Source organism: Euprymna scolopes, chromosome 9 (genome assembly GCF_053919585.1).
Source record: "Euprymna scolopes isolate OS-2025 chromosome 9, ASM5391958v1, whole genome shotgun sequence".
NCBI classification, from domain to species: Eukaryota; Metazoa; Mollusca; class Cephalopoda; order Sepiida; family Sepiolidae; genus Euprymna; species Euprymna scolopes.
Window position 1 is genome coordinate 87,708,192 of NC_136490.1, and position 16,162 is coordinate 87,724,353.

At 39.4% G+C, this 16,162-nt stretch overlaps 1 protein-coding gene across 1 annotated transcript; it reads right to left on the reverse strand.

Moving 5' to 3' along the window:
- Window positions 1–15,483: 15,483 nt before the first annotated feature.
- LOC145284624 (uncharacterized) lies at window positions 15,484–15,843 on the reverse strand. Its single transcript, XM_080133530.1, has one exon. It carries the CDS (start codon window positions 15,841–15,843, stop codon window positions 15,484–15,486), a length of 360 nt encoding a protein of 119 aa, XP_079989656.1.
- Between the last annotated feature and the right edge of the window lie 319 nt (window positions 15,844–16,162).

The following is a 16,162-nucleotide window of genomic DNA, read 5'->3' on the forward strand; positions in this document are numbered from 1 at the left end:
CTATTTCCGAGAAGTATTTTTGAACTTCATAATATTGCTGGAGTTTTATTGTCCATGAGCATCCGATTAGTCTCTTCATAACTGCGCAATATCACTTTAAATTCACTGAAATTTATGGGTTTGTCTTTTTGCATTATAACAGTTGTAAATGGTTTAAAATCGGCTGGAAGTCCTTTGAGGGTCGTTCATATCAACAAGCTATTGCTTATTATTTCACTTGAGAATTTTTAAGGCATTGGCTGTTGTTTCTACCCTTATAACATAGTCGGCAATAGTTTCATCTTCATTACGTTTCAGAGACATTAGTTATATAGCGATGTAATTTTCGGTTTCCCTTTTGATAAATAATGTTCTCTTAATATGTTCAATGCTTTCCGTCCATCATCCAAGGTATCTTTTATAATCAGAGACAAACTTCTATCGTCTAAGCATTGAATCAGTTCTGCAAAAACAGTTGCATTCTTTTTGAGAAATTCGGGGTCGTTAGGATTTTCTGTTGGAGATTGTATCACTTTGTGTAGTTTTCAAATCCTTAGATATCCCAGAAATTTTATCTGCCACAATTCGAATTTAGATTCCGAACCGTCAAAGAAAAGACGATGGCTGGGCGCATAAGCTGTTAAGTGTTGAGACATTATGTTGAACAAAGATGGCGGTGGAGAAGCAGTGCAGTCCCGATACTGAGTGTAAAGTAATTACCAGTAATAAAGATGGAAGCCAAGAATCAAATGCGGTCTGTGATGTAGTTAACGGCGAACTGATTGAATCCAAAATTTGACAATTTTTATAGTAACTTTGGAAGATTTTCATTGGTTGGTTAGCACAGCCGGTGGTTATAATAACAATCGTCGAAATCATTGGTGTCATACCCCATTAGGAGTCAAAAACATTTAACAACCTTTATGCCTTCGACCTAACAGAAGCTGTAAACAAAATTGTGTCATCATATCTCCAATGCACTTTCTTGAACAGTTCCCCACTTGTAACTGTGCCTCAATCCGGTGACCCTACCCCCGCCCCCCTGAATGCACTCGGACTTAGGTTTGCTGGTAATATCATCAAGAGAAACAGAGAAATTATTTTTGTTTCACAAAAAGACATTAGTTCATATACTGTTGCACTCTTCATACTGGATGAGCAAAGAGACATGTTGCAGGAAGTAATTTTAAAGACCTGCTTGCCCATCAGACCTTGCAGTTGTAAGGACAAACTCTGCTCTCAGCTTCAAGTACCTTGAAAATGGTGAGGTGAGTTTCTGCTTACCCACACACATTAGAAATAAGTAATCCTAAAAATCCCAATGGTAACCCTGTTGCTGAAAAGACGGTCCAAGCCGTGAGCTCCTCAAAAAGGCATTACGCCAGTATTGAGTTAAGATCAGTCATTGGTCAAGGGAGATAACTAAGTATGACAGAGTTATTAACCCTTATCATCTGCCTTCTTCAAGTTAGATTGTTTACGTTGTTTCCGGGTTTTTTTTGGGTTATTTTTTTTTACGTTTGAGAATAAAGTCTCTTCATACCTTCAAGCAATTTTGTATAATTTATCCTTATTTACTCGTGCAGTTACATCTATTTTCTTTTCAACTTGGATGTCCTCATTCATGGAACGATATATACGTTAGGTGAGGAGACAACTTCTGTTTCCACACAAACTTTTTCCCACAATTTATAAACAGTTCCGTTTAAAATGTCAATCCTACAGACATTATCGTTCTCATCTCGTCTCTAGCAATGCCTTTGCTAGAAGACGAAAACCTTATAGACAAAATTTCATTCCTGTAGCAGATGTGCATCGTCAGATTTTTGTATTCCTGTTTTCATAAATCTGATAAGTTCAGCTAAATTTTGAAGTTTAATAAATTCATTGTAAAAATCCTTTGAAAGATAAATATTAGTTTTCTGAGTCTATTTCAAAGATAATTAGTAAAATACTAAGATATTAAATCAAACAAACAAAAAAACACCTTGTCTGTACAAAAAAAAATAGCTTATGTTGGAATTATTTTCTGTCAAGATGGAAATTTTATTTAACATGTTCGATGCTTTCTGTTGAAGGCAAGAAATGAGACATTTACAAAACAACCAACCCTACCTGTAAAATTCAAGACAAACTTTATTGGTACACAGGATATTATTGCAAAATAGTGCACCCATCTTTTGTCCAACATGGTGGAGCTGGTAGATTGCTTCAATGAAGTGGTAGTTTTAATCCTTTTGCAATCTGCATGCTGTTGTAATCTGATGCAAAGAAGGATGAATTTAGCCGTGTTCCATAGGACCTCATAGCCCTAAAAAATTAGTAACAACGCAGATAGGCTAAATACCGAAGATGAAAAATTCACAATGATAAGGAAGGTCCATAATGCGGTTGTAGATATTCTGTCTTATAAGTAAGTCTAATTCGTAGGCTTTTACAAATATGTTCTACACTTCATCCACGGCTGAGATCAGAAGCATAGAAGGCACTAATGATAGTGCCCAAGTCTCCTTCTTAGAAGACATTATACAAATGAGTGCTTCCTGTGTAATAAATTGCGAACAGACGGGCTTACCTGACAAACGCTTGAGGTGTGCACTCTGCAAAGCGGGCACGTCCAAAGAAAAATGGCAAGATGGCGGCGGCCGGTTAATATTGCCAAGTAATCACGCAAAATCTCGTGTTCTCTCGCACACACGGGAGTTCAGCTTAGCATAAAAACGGGTCACTGTGAGCAAGAAGGCAGAAGGAAAAACGTAGTCAAGACAAAGACGACGCTTCTGACGACTGAGAATAAAAAAGAAGAAAAAGAGCAAGAAGTAGAAGAGGAAGAAGAGAATGATACATGAGAAGACGAGGTGTGTGCGGTTTTGAATAAATCGAAACAGACAGAAAAAAAAACTCTGATTACAAGCTATTTCGGCTTTGGTATGGAGAAATTTGACATCAGATTAATTCCGGAATTTGATGGCTCCCCCACTGGTCCCTCGGTGGTCGAATGGCTGGAAAAGGCTGAGCGCGTTTGCCGGTTGTGCAAGATTAAAGACCCAGCTATGGTTATCCCATTGAGACTCACTAAAGGGGCTTATGCCGTGTACCAGCAGCTAGGGGAGGATCCGACCATGGAGCAGATTACACAAGCGCTATACGGGGCATTTGGTACAGACCCTTTTGTCGCCTGGAGGCAGTTTTCCGAACGCCGACTTGGGCCGGGGGAGACAGTGGATGTCTACATGGCCGACTTGAGAAAGCTTGCCACTCCCTTCGGCGGTGCAAGTGATCGCATATTGGCATGCGCCTTTTTGTCAGGACTTCCGGATGAGGCAAGTCGACTGCTGCGAGCATCGTCAAGACTCACTGAGATTGGATTGGAGGAGTTATTGGCGAGAGCACGAAACATCTTGAAAGACGATCGAGAACTAGTCTCCGCAGCTGTTGACACTCTGGACTCGCCAACGAAGGGTCTACGATGCTATACCTGTGGTGGCCCCAACCACTTTTCCAGAGACTGCAAAAGCGGTACAAGGCGCACCCCTAATTATGGAGCACGACAAGTAATACAGTGTCACCAATGCAATAAGCCAGGCCACATAGTGCGGAATTGTCCGGGAAACGGGCAAGGGGAGGACGCCGCAGCGCTAGCACCCTCCCCAACGCGGCATTGAACAAAGCGCTGCCTGCAGTAACAGTTCAAATTGATGGATGTGAACGTTCAGCGCTGGTTGACACCGGCTGTACCCAAACCCTTCTTCGAAAGGAATATTGCGCCACATGGAAGAAACGAAGGATCCCTGTACTTACTGTCGGCCAAGGCTCATTGGTGTGTTGTGGGGTCAGCGTTGTTCATATCAGCATTGGCAATGGCTCTCCGGTTGCTGTGACAGTGTTAGTGGTCGATGGGGAGCTGCTCGGATATGACCTTCTCCTTGGAATGGACGCTATCACACAGCTAGGCGGAATTACTGTGAACGGCGCCGGTGATGTGAGCTTCTCTCGACCAAACAAACAAATGTGTGCAGCCATCACTCTCGATGAGCCCGACTTCCATGCAGAATACGATAAGGGCACAAACACTTGGACAGCATCCTGGAAATGGGCAGGCGACCAGCCACCAGTGTCATTGCGGAATCGACTTACAGAGTATCTCCCTCCTGCGTGGCTTAGGGGGCAGTACGAGGCAGAACTTCAAGTGTGGCTGGATAATGGCTGGTTAGTTCCATACCCAGAGGATGAACTCGGGCCCCCGCGGGGGCTAATTCCCCTGATGGCTGTCAGACAAGAGAACAAGCAGAAAGTTCGACCTGTTCTTGATTACCGGGAACTTAATGAATACGTTGACTCACACACTGCGGGGGCTGATGTCTGTGCTCATAAACTACGGGAGTGGCGGCGGCAGGGTGCGGAAGCAGCCATACTGGACTTGCGAAGAGCGTACTTGCAAATACGTGTTGAGAAATCGCTGTGGCCGTTCCAGACGGTGGTGATCAAAGGAACTCGCTATTGCTTGACCAGGCTAGGATTCGGCCTGAATGTAGCCCCTAACATCATGACAGCAATCATGCAGGCGATCCGGCGTCAAGATGAAGCGGTGCAACATGCGACATCGTCGTATATAGACATTTTTGTCAATGAGAGCCTCCTGTCTGCCCAGGCGGTCAAAGAACACTTCGAGCACTTCGGATTGTCGTGCAAGGAGCCGGAGCGGCTACAGGACGGGGCGAAAGTGCTCGGACTGCAGGTGAGCGGAAGTGCAGATGGCCTTCAATGGGGAAGGAGTGGTGAAATCCCGGAAATCCCATCTACCATCCCACGGCGGAGCACGTTTTCCATTTGCGGAAAATTGGTGGATCGTCTGACCAGAGTGCCACGCCGTTGGCTAGACCTGCCAAAAGAAGTGAACGAGTCAGCACCTGTAAATTGCGCTGCAGTGGGACATAGACTCAGCCCGGAGCATATTAATGATGTCCATTGCCAAAGCGGGCACCCCGGTGTAAACCGAACGCTTTACTTCGCCAGATTGGTTGACCCCTCTGTGTCTCGGAGGGCTGTGAAATCTGTTGTGGGAAGCTGCAACACCTGCCGATCGATCGACCCAGCACCTGTCCGGTGGAAGAAGGGAATACTCAGTGTGAAGCGTAATTGGGATAGGATTGCGATGGACATAACGCACTACAACGGGAGGCATTTTTTGACGCTTATCGACTGTGGACCATCTAGGTTTTCATTGTGGCGGCCCCTTCGCCGGCAGGACGCGGCTGCCATTATCCATGAGTTGGAAGGTGTGTTCCTCGAGCGTGGCCCTCCTTCTGAGATACTCACCGACAATGGCCCCGCTTTTGTTAGTGAGCCGTTTAAACAGTTTGCAGATGGCTGGGGTGTCCATCTGCGTTTTCGGTGTGTCCATGTTCCCAGTGGAAACAGGATTATTGAGCGCAATCACAGAACTGTTAAGACAATCGCAGCGCGGAAGGGGTGTACAGTACCTGAAGCAGTCTATTGGTACAACGTCACCCCTAAGGACGATGTTTCACCCTCCACCGCGCCAGCCAACGCACTACATACATACCGTGTCAGGGTGAGAGGTTTGGAGAGCAGCTCACTACCCGAACCGGAGCCACCACAAAAGAACATAAAAGAAAGAGATGTCGTCTGGGTTAAAAAACCCCGAGGCCAGTGCACGACTCGCTACGGAACCGGTCATGTCACTGAAGTGATCAGCCTGCAGGCGGTGCGAGTTGATGGAGTACCTCGTCATATTAAAGACTTAAGATCAGTATTCCAAACGCAGCTGCCGCTTGACGAAGATAGTGAAATTGAATCCGTGACCAGCGACCCATCATTCTGGTTCATGACGGCTTCAACGCACAGCGACACTGAGAGTGGTAGCCTTCAAAGTACTGACCCTCCTGCTGATGATGAAGACCCGGACAGTGATACTGCGATGCTCAGCTTTAGGTTCGCCGACCTTCGTGTCACGGAAGACAGCACAGACGATGATGAAGCCCCGAATCCCCCTCTCCGAAGAAGCACTCGAAGAAAAAGGCCACCGCCTCCCTGCTCTTTCTGTGATAATGAGATCAGGGGGGAGTGTGTAATAAATTGCGAACAGACGGCTTACCTGACAAACGCTCGAGGTGTGCACTCTGCAAAGCGGGCACGTCCAAAGAAAAATGGCAAGATGGCGGCGGCCGGTTAATATTGCCAAGTAATCACGCAAAATCTCGTGTTCTCTCGCACACACGAGAGTTCAGCTTAGCATAAAAACGGGTCACTGTGAGCAAGAAGGCAGAAGGAAAAACGTAGTCAAGACAAAGACGACGCTTCTGACGACTGAGAAGAAAAAAAAAGAAAAAGAGCAAGAAGTAGAAGAGGAAGAAGAGAACGATACATGAGAAGACGAGGTGTGTGCGGTTTTGAGTAAATCGAAACAGACAGAAAAAAAAACTCTGATCTGGAACGAACTAAGAAACTGAAAAGGAAATAGAAATGAGCGCCAAAGGCACGTGACATGTCTAGTTAAATTCGACCAATCAAATCGATTGTATTATGATTGTATAATTTCTTACACTTAATTAGCTCCCGAAAGCGAGAAATGCTGGCTTCGCATAAACAATAACAAACGGAAGTCCAAAATGTCAAAAGGCTGCCTGAAAATGACGTCAGTTAGTTGGAAGACGGTGGGAAGTGCTGATTTTCTTTTTCTTTTCTTTTTTTCCACCAGCTATATATTTGAACATTCCTATTGTGAACGTTTGTATAATTTTTAAATCATTTTTTTTATTTAATTATTTTTCTTTGGTCCTATTTTTAAATAATTTTAAAATCTTTTTTTATTTTTCAAGATTATATGAAAATTATGTTACGCTGAAAGTTACACGTTCATTCAGGCAAGGAAAATATTAGAATCTTACGCATGAAAATTCCTCGAAAAAATGTAATCTAAAAAAAAAAAAGAGAAAACATTTTTTGCAATTATAATTTTTTGTGAAAATAGTAAATAAACAATGCTTAATTCAATGAATTTCGGTAGTTCGAGAAAATATTTTTTTCTCTGAGTTATATCGAATTCATTAATACGGACTTTAGAGGGTTTTTTTCGTAATGTTCCTGAAAAAATTAATTTTTCTTTTTTATTGTTACAATTTAGGATGCCTTATTTTCATAAAAATGCAAAAATAAATTAATTCATTTTTTAAAAAAATTCATTTTTAAAAAAAAAACTTTTTTACTACTATTGAAAACCATAACTTTAGTGATATTTTTTGTTTAAACAAAATAATACATTTCCACTAAGATTCAAATAAAAATAATGGGTTCGTTATATTCCGTGATCATTATTTGATAAATGCTGAAAATTTAATTAAAAGTGGTTAAATTTCTGATTTCTGGTGAATTTTTACGTAGAGCGGTCAAAATGTTTATTTATCATCGGCTATTAATTTTGCACATACCTAAATGAATACTGAATTTTTTTAATTTAACCTACTTTTAAATAATTTATGTTGCAAATAGTAACGTTCTTTTTTCCATTATTCATTTTAACCCCTTAAAACTTGAATTCATAAAAAGGTTTTCATTTTGTTTCCTCGTCTCCAGCTATTTTTAATTCGATTGTTTTTTGTTCCAAGTCGACGCGTTGCCCTTGAATGCTGGAACGACAACGGACGCTACTTGCAAATAAACGCCGTCTCACACAAGTGTTTTCAGCCTTGACCTATTCCCATGCTGCAGAGAGGGGCCAACAATGGCTGCAGGAAGATATCACGTGTGCACATGAACGTAGTATTATTAGCTTACTCCTCGTGTAACCCCTCCCTCACCATCCTCATCACACGCACAACCAGCAAAATACATAAGTTGTTTGGCTGTCGCTCTCCAGTGCTGAATGTGGGTTTCTTGTTCGAAAGTGTTGTGGGTGGTTCATGTAACCTGGCAAAAACATACAAATAAATTGTTAAAAAAAGATCAGACAGTAGCGTTGATTCGAGAAATCAGAAACAACTTGCAGTGTGTGTGGGTGTGTGTGTGTGTGTGTGAAGAAGGTAGAACACGGTGTAACTATAAAGGTAATTTTTGAAAATATTTACTTCACTTTGCTGACTTATATAAATTTTCAGGAAGTTTTTGGAGATTAAACTGGAACTTGTAACGAATAAGCTCCTACAGAATTTACGTATTCAGTCTCGAGTATCCTAGTTTTAACCTACCGTAATAAACAAATATTAACCGTTTTTATTAATAATAATGTTTACTAGTATAGACTTTCTTATTCGCTGAGTGTGTCCATAGGTTTAGTTTATTTTCTTAAGAATATATAATTTAGATTTATCAAATATGTTATAACATTCAATTTTCCAAATAAAGATAGCTTGACAGATTTTCGATTCAAACGAACACAAAAAAAAAAAAGAAAAGAAAAAGAAAAAGCGACTGGCTTGAATAGCTACACTTGTAATAAGACGGAGACGTGATTCAAACAAACGCCCAAAAGCAAATGGTTCTAATTGCAACCCTAGTTCTCTTTCTCAGCTTTGTTTGGATTCTTCTTAACGCAAGTAAGTTTTTTCACAGGAACATATTAACTCAAATGATTTTCAACAAATAAAAATTGTTTCAACCCCCAAAAAGTAGCAAGTTTATGTAAAAATTTAAAATCGGAATGTAGAAACTCCTTTAAAAATGAGAAGATAAACAGCTAAAAACTAAACTTCACCAAGCAGTCGCACGAAAAGACCTAAAAACATACGCTCCTCCCCCTCGTGCCTATGGTTGGAAGAGACGTGTTCACTGACTCACAGACCAGCTTTCTTCATTTCACACACACTTTTACACACAGCCAGTCGAACAGAAACGAATGTCTATTCCCATGCATTAACAAGAACAAGGTAAGCCAACACACATACATACACAATATCACACTGCCAAATACTCACATATGCATATTTGTAGCGACCGCTACATACGTCCGGAACAAATTTTCCGCAGAGACATTTTCATAGCAATTACCGTTTCAATGCCCACGGATATCAGCAGGATTACAACATCATAATTTGCCCATCCGCACACATGCGATAAAGGAACTATGTTGCGCTCCATGCACAGTTATACAACAAGCAGGCTTAAATATTCTAGAACACTCTTATATAAGGTTTTAATTGCCAAAAATCAAATCAGTCCAGGATGCAATTCTATGGGTAAACATAACTGCTGCCCATCCTCAATACATACGCTGGACTTTATCCTTGTGAAACATTAAATCACCCAACATGACTTTGCGCATGTCATGCACCTAAATTCTCATCATGGAAAGTTACCATAGTGAACGTGAATTATTTCTTCTTTTCAACAAATTTTATTTTGAACTACTATTTTCTTAATTTATTTATTGCGGTATATTATTCTCATCTTGTTGTTTCACGACGTTTCGGTCAACTATTCCTCTGGCCTTCGTTAGGTGGTAACTGCAATAGGATAGGAACTCCGAATCTCCTAATTGCATTCTCAGCAATTACTGCCATCCATAATTGTTGTCGTCTCACCACGGTTTTCGCCAAGTAAGCCTCTGGCCGGCTTTGGGTAGGATTGAAACCGCTATCTCCAAACAATTCTCACCTGGAACCATAGAGATTCAACATTTCTATCCACTGCGGCATAAAATTAATAAATAATATTCATCTCAATAACGAATTCCAATTAATATATATACCATTCGGTACAGACCCGACTATGGAAGATCAGATAATAAATAAACGTGGATTTATAAGACCAAAATAATCCAAACTTGATCGCTCTTCGGGGTCCGTGGCGCAGTGGATAAAGACATTGAATCTCTACGGTTCCAGGTGAGAATTGTCTGAAGATAGCGGTTTCAATCCTACCCAAAGCCAGTGTAGTATCTGTTCTTCAGATGCTGCACTTCAATTTCCTGTTCTCTGTCAGTGGAGGAGAAGTCCTTCACGACTGGGACAATTTTTAATTTTTGTTCCTTTTTCTCCACGTTAAAAAACGACCATGGTGTCTAACTCTGTCCCGTGGGGAGGCATTATAAATAGGAACAACAGCTAACAAAGATGAGGATAATAGTCCGCACTAAATAAATTAATAAATAGTACTCATCTCAATAATGAATTCCAATTAAATAATACTATTTTCTTATGCGATCAACTCACACATTATATGGTTTAATGAATTTATTTTCCTCTCAAAAAAAAAAAACATGTGTGTCCCTCTGTTCATAAAAATCAGTAATCTTAAACTTCATGCCCTTTTTACGAGACACTCATTTAGCTAAATCTGCCTAATGAATACTTGTTGCAAAAAAAAAGATTAACGTTGGAATGATTTGAAATAATGTTTCTTAAACACGTAAATAATTGTGGTTTTCATTTTTTCTTTTTTAATTCAGTTTTCACCCCAAACTAGGCAAAGTGCCACTTTACTATTGGGGACATAAGTTGCAGGGATATTATGAAAGGAGATGAGCAGCAAGATGTCTGTTCACATTACACTTGAACTTCTGCATGTCAGTGCAGTTGGCAAAGCAGAATCCTGGAAGGGAGTTCCAAAGTCTAGCATATCTGGGGAAGAAACTACTGAAGTAGAAGGCTTTCTTACATCTAGGGATCTCTACTGTGTAGCGGTGGGATTTAGCTGCTTGTCAGGTTTGTTGGGAGTATTTACGTTGAGGGGGTACTAGTGCTTATAGTTCATCAGAGCATTCATCATTAAAATACTTGTAGAACAGGCAAAGGGATGCAACATTTCATCGATGAGACAGAGGCTGAAACCTAGATGACAGTTCGGGACCTATTAGGTTGGCGACTCCCTTTTGAACCCTGTCCAGAAGTGAGAGACTAGTAGCAGATGCATCAGCTCAAATGTGACAACAATATTCCATACATTGGCAAATAGTGGCCTTGTAGAGGTACAGGATACTTTCAGGCGTAAGTAAGTTTCTAGTCTGGTAGAGAGAGACTATCTTCTCGGCAATTCTCTCAATGTATCTATTCCAACTCATGTTCCCTGTAAACGTTAAGTCGAGGAGTTTAAAAGAAGTACTTTCAGGTAATGTTCCTTTGGCCATTGCTATTGGTGATAGAGACGGTTTCTTTTAATTATTGAAGGAAACAAGCTTAGTCTTGGCAGCATTGAATGTGACCATCCATTTTTGTCTCCTTTCTACTACAGATTGGAGGTCTTCCTCTAGTGTTTCTGCCATTTCCTTAGATACGTGTTTATTTGTTTTCCCCTTGTGTCTGTTATAGAGCTTGGTGTCATCAACAAATATATCCATCTCAGAGACAATTTTATTAGGGAGCTCATTTATGAATATTAGGAATAATAAAGGTCCAAGTATAGACCCCTGAGGTACTCCCGCATTTATATCATATTGTTTAGATGTACGACCGTCAAGGACAACCTGGATTCTTCTCTTACTTAAGAAGGATTTAATTATGTTAAGTATTCTTCCAGTGATACCATATGATCTGATTTTCTTGAGAAGACCATCATGCCATACCCTGTTAATAGCCTTAGATATATCTAGGGCTACCACTCTATGCTTCCCTGCTTTGTCCAGTGAATGGTATATACGTTCAGAGATTACAGTTAGAATATCAGCTGTGGAGCGAGTTTGCCTAAATGCATATTGTTGGTTGGGCAGCAACTGTAAGGTGATGGACCAGAGCTTGATTAATTATGGACTCAAATATTTTGGTGAAAAGTGGGAAGAGGCTAATGGGGCGATAATTTAATGGGCATGTTGATTTTGATGGTCCGGGAAACATGTTGGAAACATAACCGTCTGTGATAGGGAATGAGATATAGAAAAGCTATGTGTTGTGCTACTAGCTGCATCTGTGTAAGCTAATTATTGAAGTCACCAAATACATGTACTTGTGCGCTAGTATCAAAGGAGAGTGTTGTATCTATGCTGTCAGAGACCTTGTTTAGGCATTCTATTATCCATGATTGGAGGATCCTGTCATACGCTTTTTTGTAGTCGATCCATGCCATGGCTAAATTCTTTCTCCTCCTTTTTACCTCTTTTAGGATCTTTTGATCTATATATAACAGGTCATGTGTTCCTCTTTTTCCTTTTTGGCATCTTTTCTGCTCCTCGGGGATAAGTCCACGGTTATTCAGGGAGTGGTAGATTTGTTCCCTCAGTTGCGCTGTCAGTATCTTCCACATAGTTAGTAAGCATGTGATTGGCCTATAGTTGCTAGGGACGGTTCCTTAGTCCGTGTCCTTCTGTAGCAGTGTGGTTCTACCTTTTGTCATCCAGTCTGGTACGCTTGCTTCCTGTATACATCTTCTCAGGTTTTGGGCTAGCCTTTCGTGTAAGGTTGTTAATAATAATAATAATAATAATAATAATAATAAGTGGGTAATGAACATTACTAGGCTTTATGAATACATTTTCTCAAGTTATCACAGAAAGGGTTTTGTTAAAGAAGGGAAAGATTATACCTGTGTGAAATGTTGATTTTTTTTAAAAGTATTTTAATGAGTGTTGCAGGGCACATAAAATAGTGCACCCAAGGTAGTGCCACAGTATAAGAACACCGCTCCCATTTTTTTGTTTTTTTATAAACAATCACCAGCGTCTGGCTACCTCTTCCAGCATCAGATTCCATCTACATGATTCAGGCCAACACGAAGCACACCATCCTATCTCAGAAACACTCATTCTCGCTCCAAACAATCCAGATACACAATTTACATTGCCTCACGATTTATCAATTTCCTGTAGTAAATAAAACATGATATATATCGTCTTTAACCGATGTGTTTGCCATCTCTTTGTTATTGCTTTTCCCTTGTTTCTATTCTCTTAGTTATATGATCAATTGCCACCTTTACCTATCATACTCTTGCAACAGTATAGCTCATACACACAGTTTAGGGTCGTATATCATCTGAGAAGTAATTGGAGTTGCATTACGTTCAGGTTTTGGAATTCTTTGTAGAATGCCAACCAGCAGGTAGCCACTTGAGTTAGAAAACAGAAAGTAATGTATATTTCAAGTAGACACTCTTTTTGAGATTAATTTTTAAGATCCAAAATACAATCTTTTTTTTTTTTTTTTTTACACAGTGGTCACCACTTATCAAGGCCCGGAAGCCACTCAGGGGTAAGGGTTATTGTAAGTACATTACGTTAGTGTGGAGATTTGATGAAGTGTTTACTTAAGGGGGCGGTTCATTAAGAATTTGTTAACGTTGGACTTGAACACAGGTAGGAAGCAGGCAGAGTTCCACAGGCGCGCAGTTCTAAGAAAGCATTCAGACTACACAGTTTTCTGCTTCCTTTTAATATTTTGATTTCAGACGGTTGGAAAAACACATTTCATATAAGTCAGTTGGATTTAAAATCTCACAAGTCACCATCGAGTGAAAACAGTTTCATTTTAGTCCAGCGATACCAGCTGGGTATATTTCAACACTGAACTAGTCATTGTGTTGGCATTCACAATCTTTGCTGTTATCAATACTATTCTCAAGTTCGGAAAACAAACTTTAATATCCAACTCTATAGATTGCATTTTGGTGGTTAGTGTAAAAAATGTCAACTCAAATCATAAAATATATTAATTGTTGATAACACTACATTGTCAATTCATTTGGATAAAAGCCTTTTTGTTCCAATTAGAAAAATGTATTATCACGGCTGTGCACTAGAATCGAACCCATACAAAACACATATGATCTTATCTTATATATCTTATATGGTGGCATAATGATGATGATGATGCATCTGGCAACATGTGGTGCTGTGACAGCCAGCCTTGTCACAATCAAATAATCATTGAATTTTATTCAATTTACCAATGCATGTCTACATATGTTTTATGTTGTTGTTTTTAAGTAGGTTACAAAAACAATGTAAATTGTTCAGTATCTTGATGTTATCTGATTGGTTGATGAAAAATGAGATGTACAAAGATACACGAAATTATGTCTATCTTTGTCATGTTGAAGGGTTAACTCTCGGTTTTGTTGCTACAAGTTCCGAGTTGTAAATGGAGACAAAATAGTATCACAATAATTAAGCCAGTCTGCGACACAATTAAGTTTTTGTTACTTGATTATTTTTTCTCTTTCTTTTTCTTTTATGTTTTATTTTAGCCAGATATATTATACACACTTTTTTGAACTTGTATTTTGTTTCATCTATTCAACCAGACAATACTGGATAATTCGGCTAGTTTGAAATAGAAACTTTACAAATGCTTAGGTATCTTAAAGGAAATTTTAAGAAAGGTTTTCACTTTATGCATTTATTTTAAATCCGAGGAAAAATCTACAAAGATTCAGAGTAGAAGAAAAAATATAAACTAGTTTTTATGTTCCTTTTTTTGTAAAACAAGATCAAATTGTTTTTAATTTTAATATAATTTAGATTATAACTTTTTTGACCTATGTTAAAATATGTATGAAACTTTGAAGAATTGACAATTTTTAGTTTTACTAGTCATTTAGCCAATGTTAATACATATGAGCAGGGTATGACAAGTCCTGGTACGTCACTTTAATGAGTGATGGAGCCATGCAATCAAATTGTTAGCTTGTCACGCTCGATTATACAAAAAAAAAAGAAAGAAAAATTCAGTTATAACAACGCACATGACTGCTATCCATGAAAGTTACTGTTATCCATAGAATCAGCTCCGTTTGGTTACAAAAGAGAGAAAAGTTCTAGCGTTCTTGAAACTCTGCGATGTGTATAGTATGGTCGTATGTACTGTTATCCACAGAAATTCCTCGCTCAGTGGGTTAAAGTGTCGTCATTCATGGGAGGTTGATGTGTTGTTATTCTTTGTGTGGGGACAGAAAGAAACAAAAAAAACAAAAAAAAAAAAACAGAAGTGATGCTCACTATCAGTAGCAATATATGCAACAAAAATGGCATGAGCCGTTATTTTGATTTTTCAAACTTATATATTTAAAACCAATGCAAACAGTTCACAATCAGATTGGTAACACAAATAATAAAAGAAAAAAATAATTAATAAAAAGAAAAGAGAACAAAATGAGTCTGTATTATATGGATTCTTCAGACTACTATTCTTATCTTGAGTGTCATTTTCATAACGTTTTGATTGATGTAACCTCCGACTTTCTTTAGGTGTATCTTGTCGAACTCGGGAATGTTTCTGTCGAACTCAGGAATTTGGAGAGAATTTTGAATGGAATCCTTCATTTACTTCACAGGGGTAGCATGCTCTTGTTCCATCAGTCATGACTGGATAGAAGTCCTAAGGAATTAGCAATTTTATTTTCAGTGAGTTTCTGGCTATGAGCCTCTTCAAGGTTGTGAGTTGAGCCTCTCCATTTTGGTCTGTCCATAGCATGTCCCTCTAGGTCTCCTGGTTTGATACAACACCATTGCAGATTGGCTTTAACAATGTCTTTATACTGCAGTTTTGGTCGACCTTGGTTTCTTTTGCCAGCCTAGAGCTCTCTGTACATTAGGCATTTAGGCATCCGACATGCGTCCATTCAAATCACGTGTCCAACCCAACAAAGTTGGGTCTTGATGATGGTGGCCTCTATACTGGTGGACTTAGCTTTGTCAAGGACCTTTAGATTGGTGATGCGATCCTGCCATTTGATTCCCAGGATGGAGTGGAGAGCTCGTATGAAGAAGAGCTCCAGTTTCTTTAAATGCCTGCAGTACAGTGTCCACATCTCACAACCATAGAGCAGGGAGGTAAGGACCACAGCATTGTAGACCTTCAGCTTCATAGATAGGCGGATGTTATGTTCATTAAGCGCTCGATTGTGAAGTCTTCCCAATACCTGACTTGCCTTGCTGATTCTGATGTTAATCTCTCTGTCCAAGGAGCCATCACAAGACATGGTGCTTCCCAGATATTTGAAGTGATTAACGTTGGCAAGTGGTGTGTCGTCAATGATGATGCTGGGAGGAGGAGGGTTGGAGTATGGTGCAGGTTGGTGGAGCACCTCCGTCTTTCCAAGACACAAACTTTTATTACTATATATAATACTGTATATTTTATATAAAAAATATACAGTAATATATATATATATATATATATATATATATATATATATATATATATATAATTGTTATTGTTTACTTATTACTTGTTATATCATTGATCATTATATATTATTTATGATTCAATCCTCAGTGTAGGCGACCGAATATGAATAA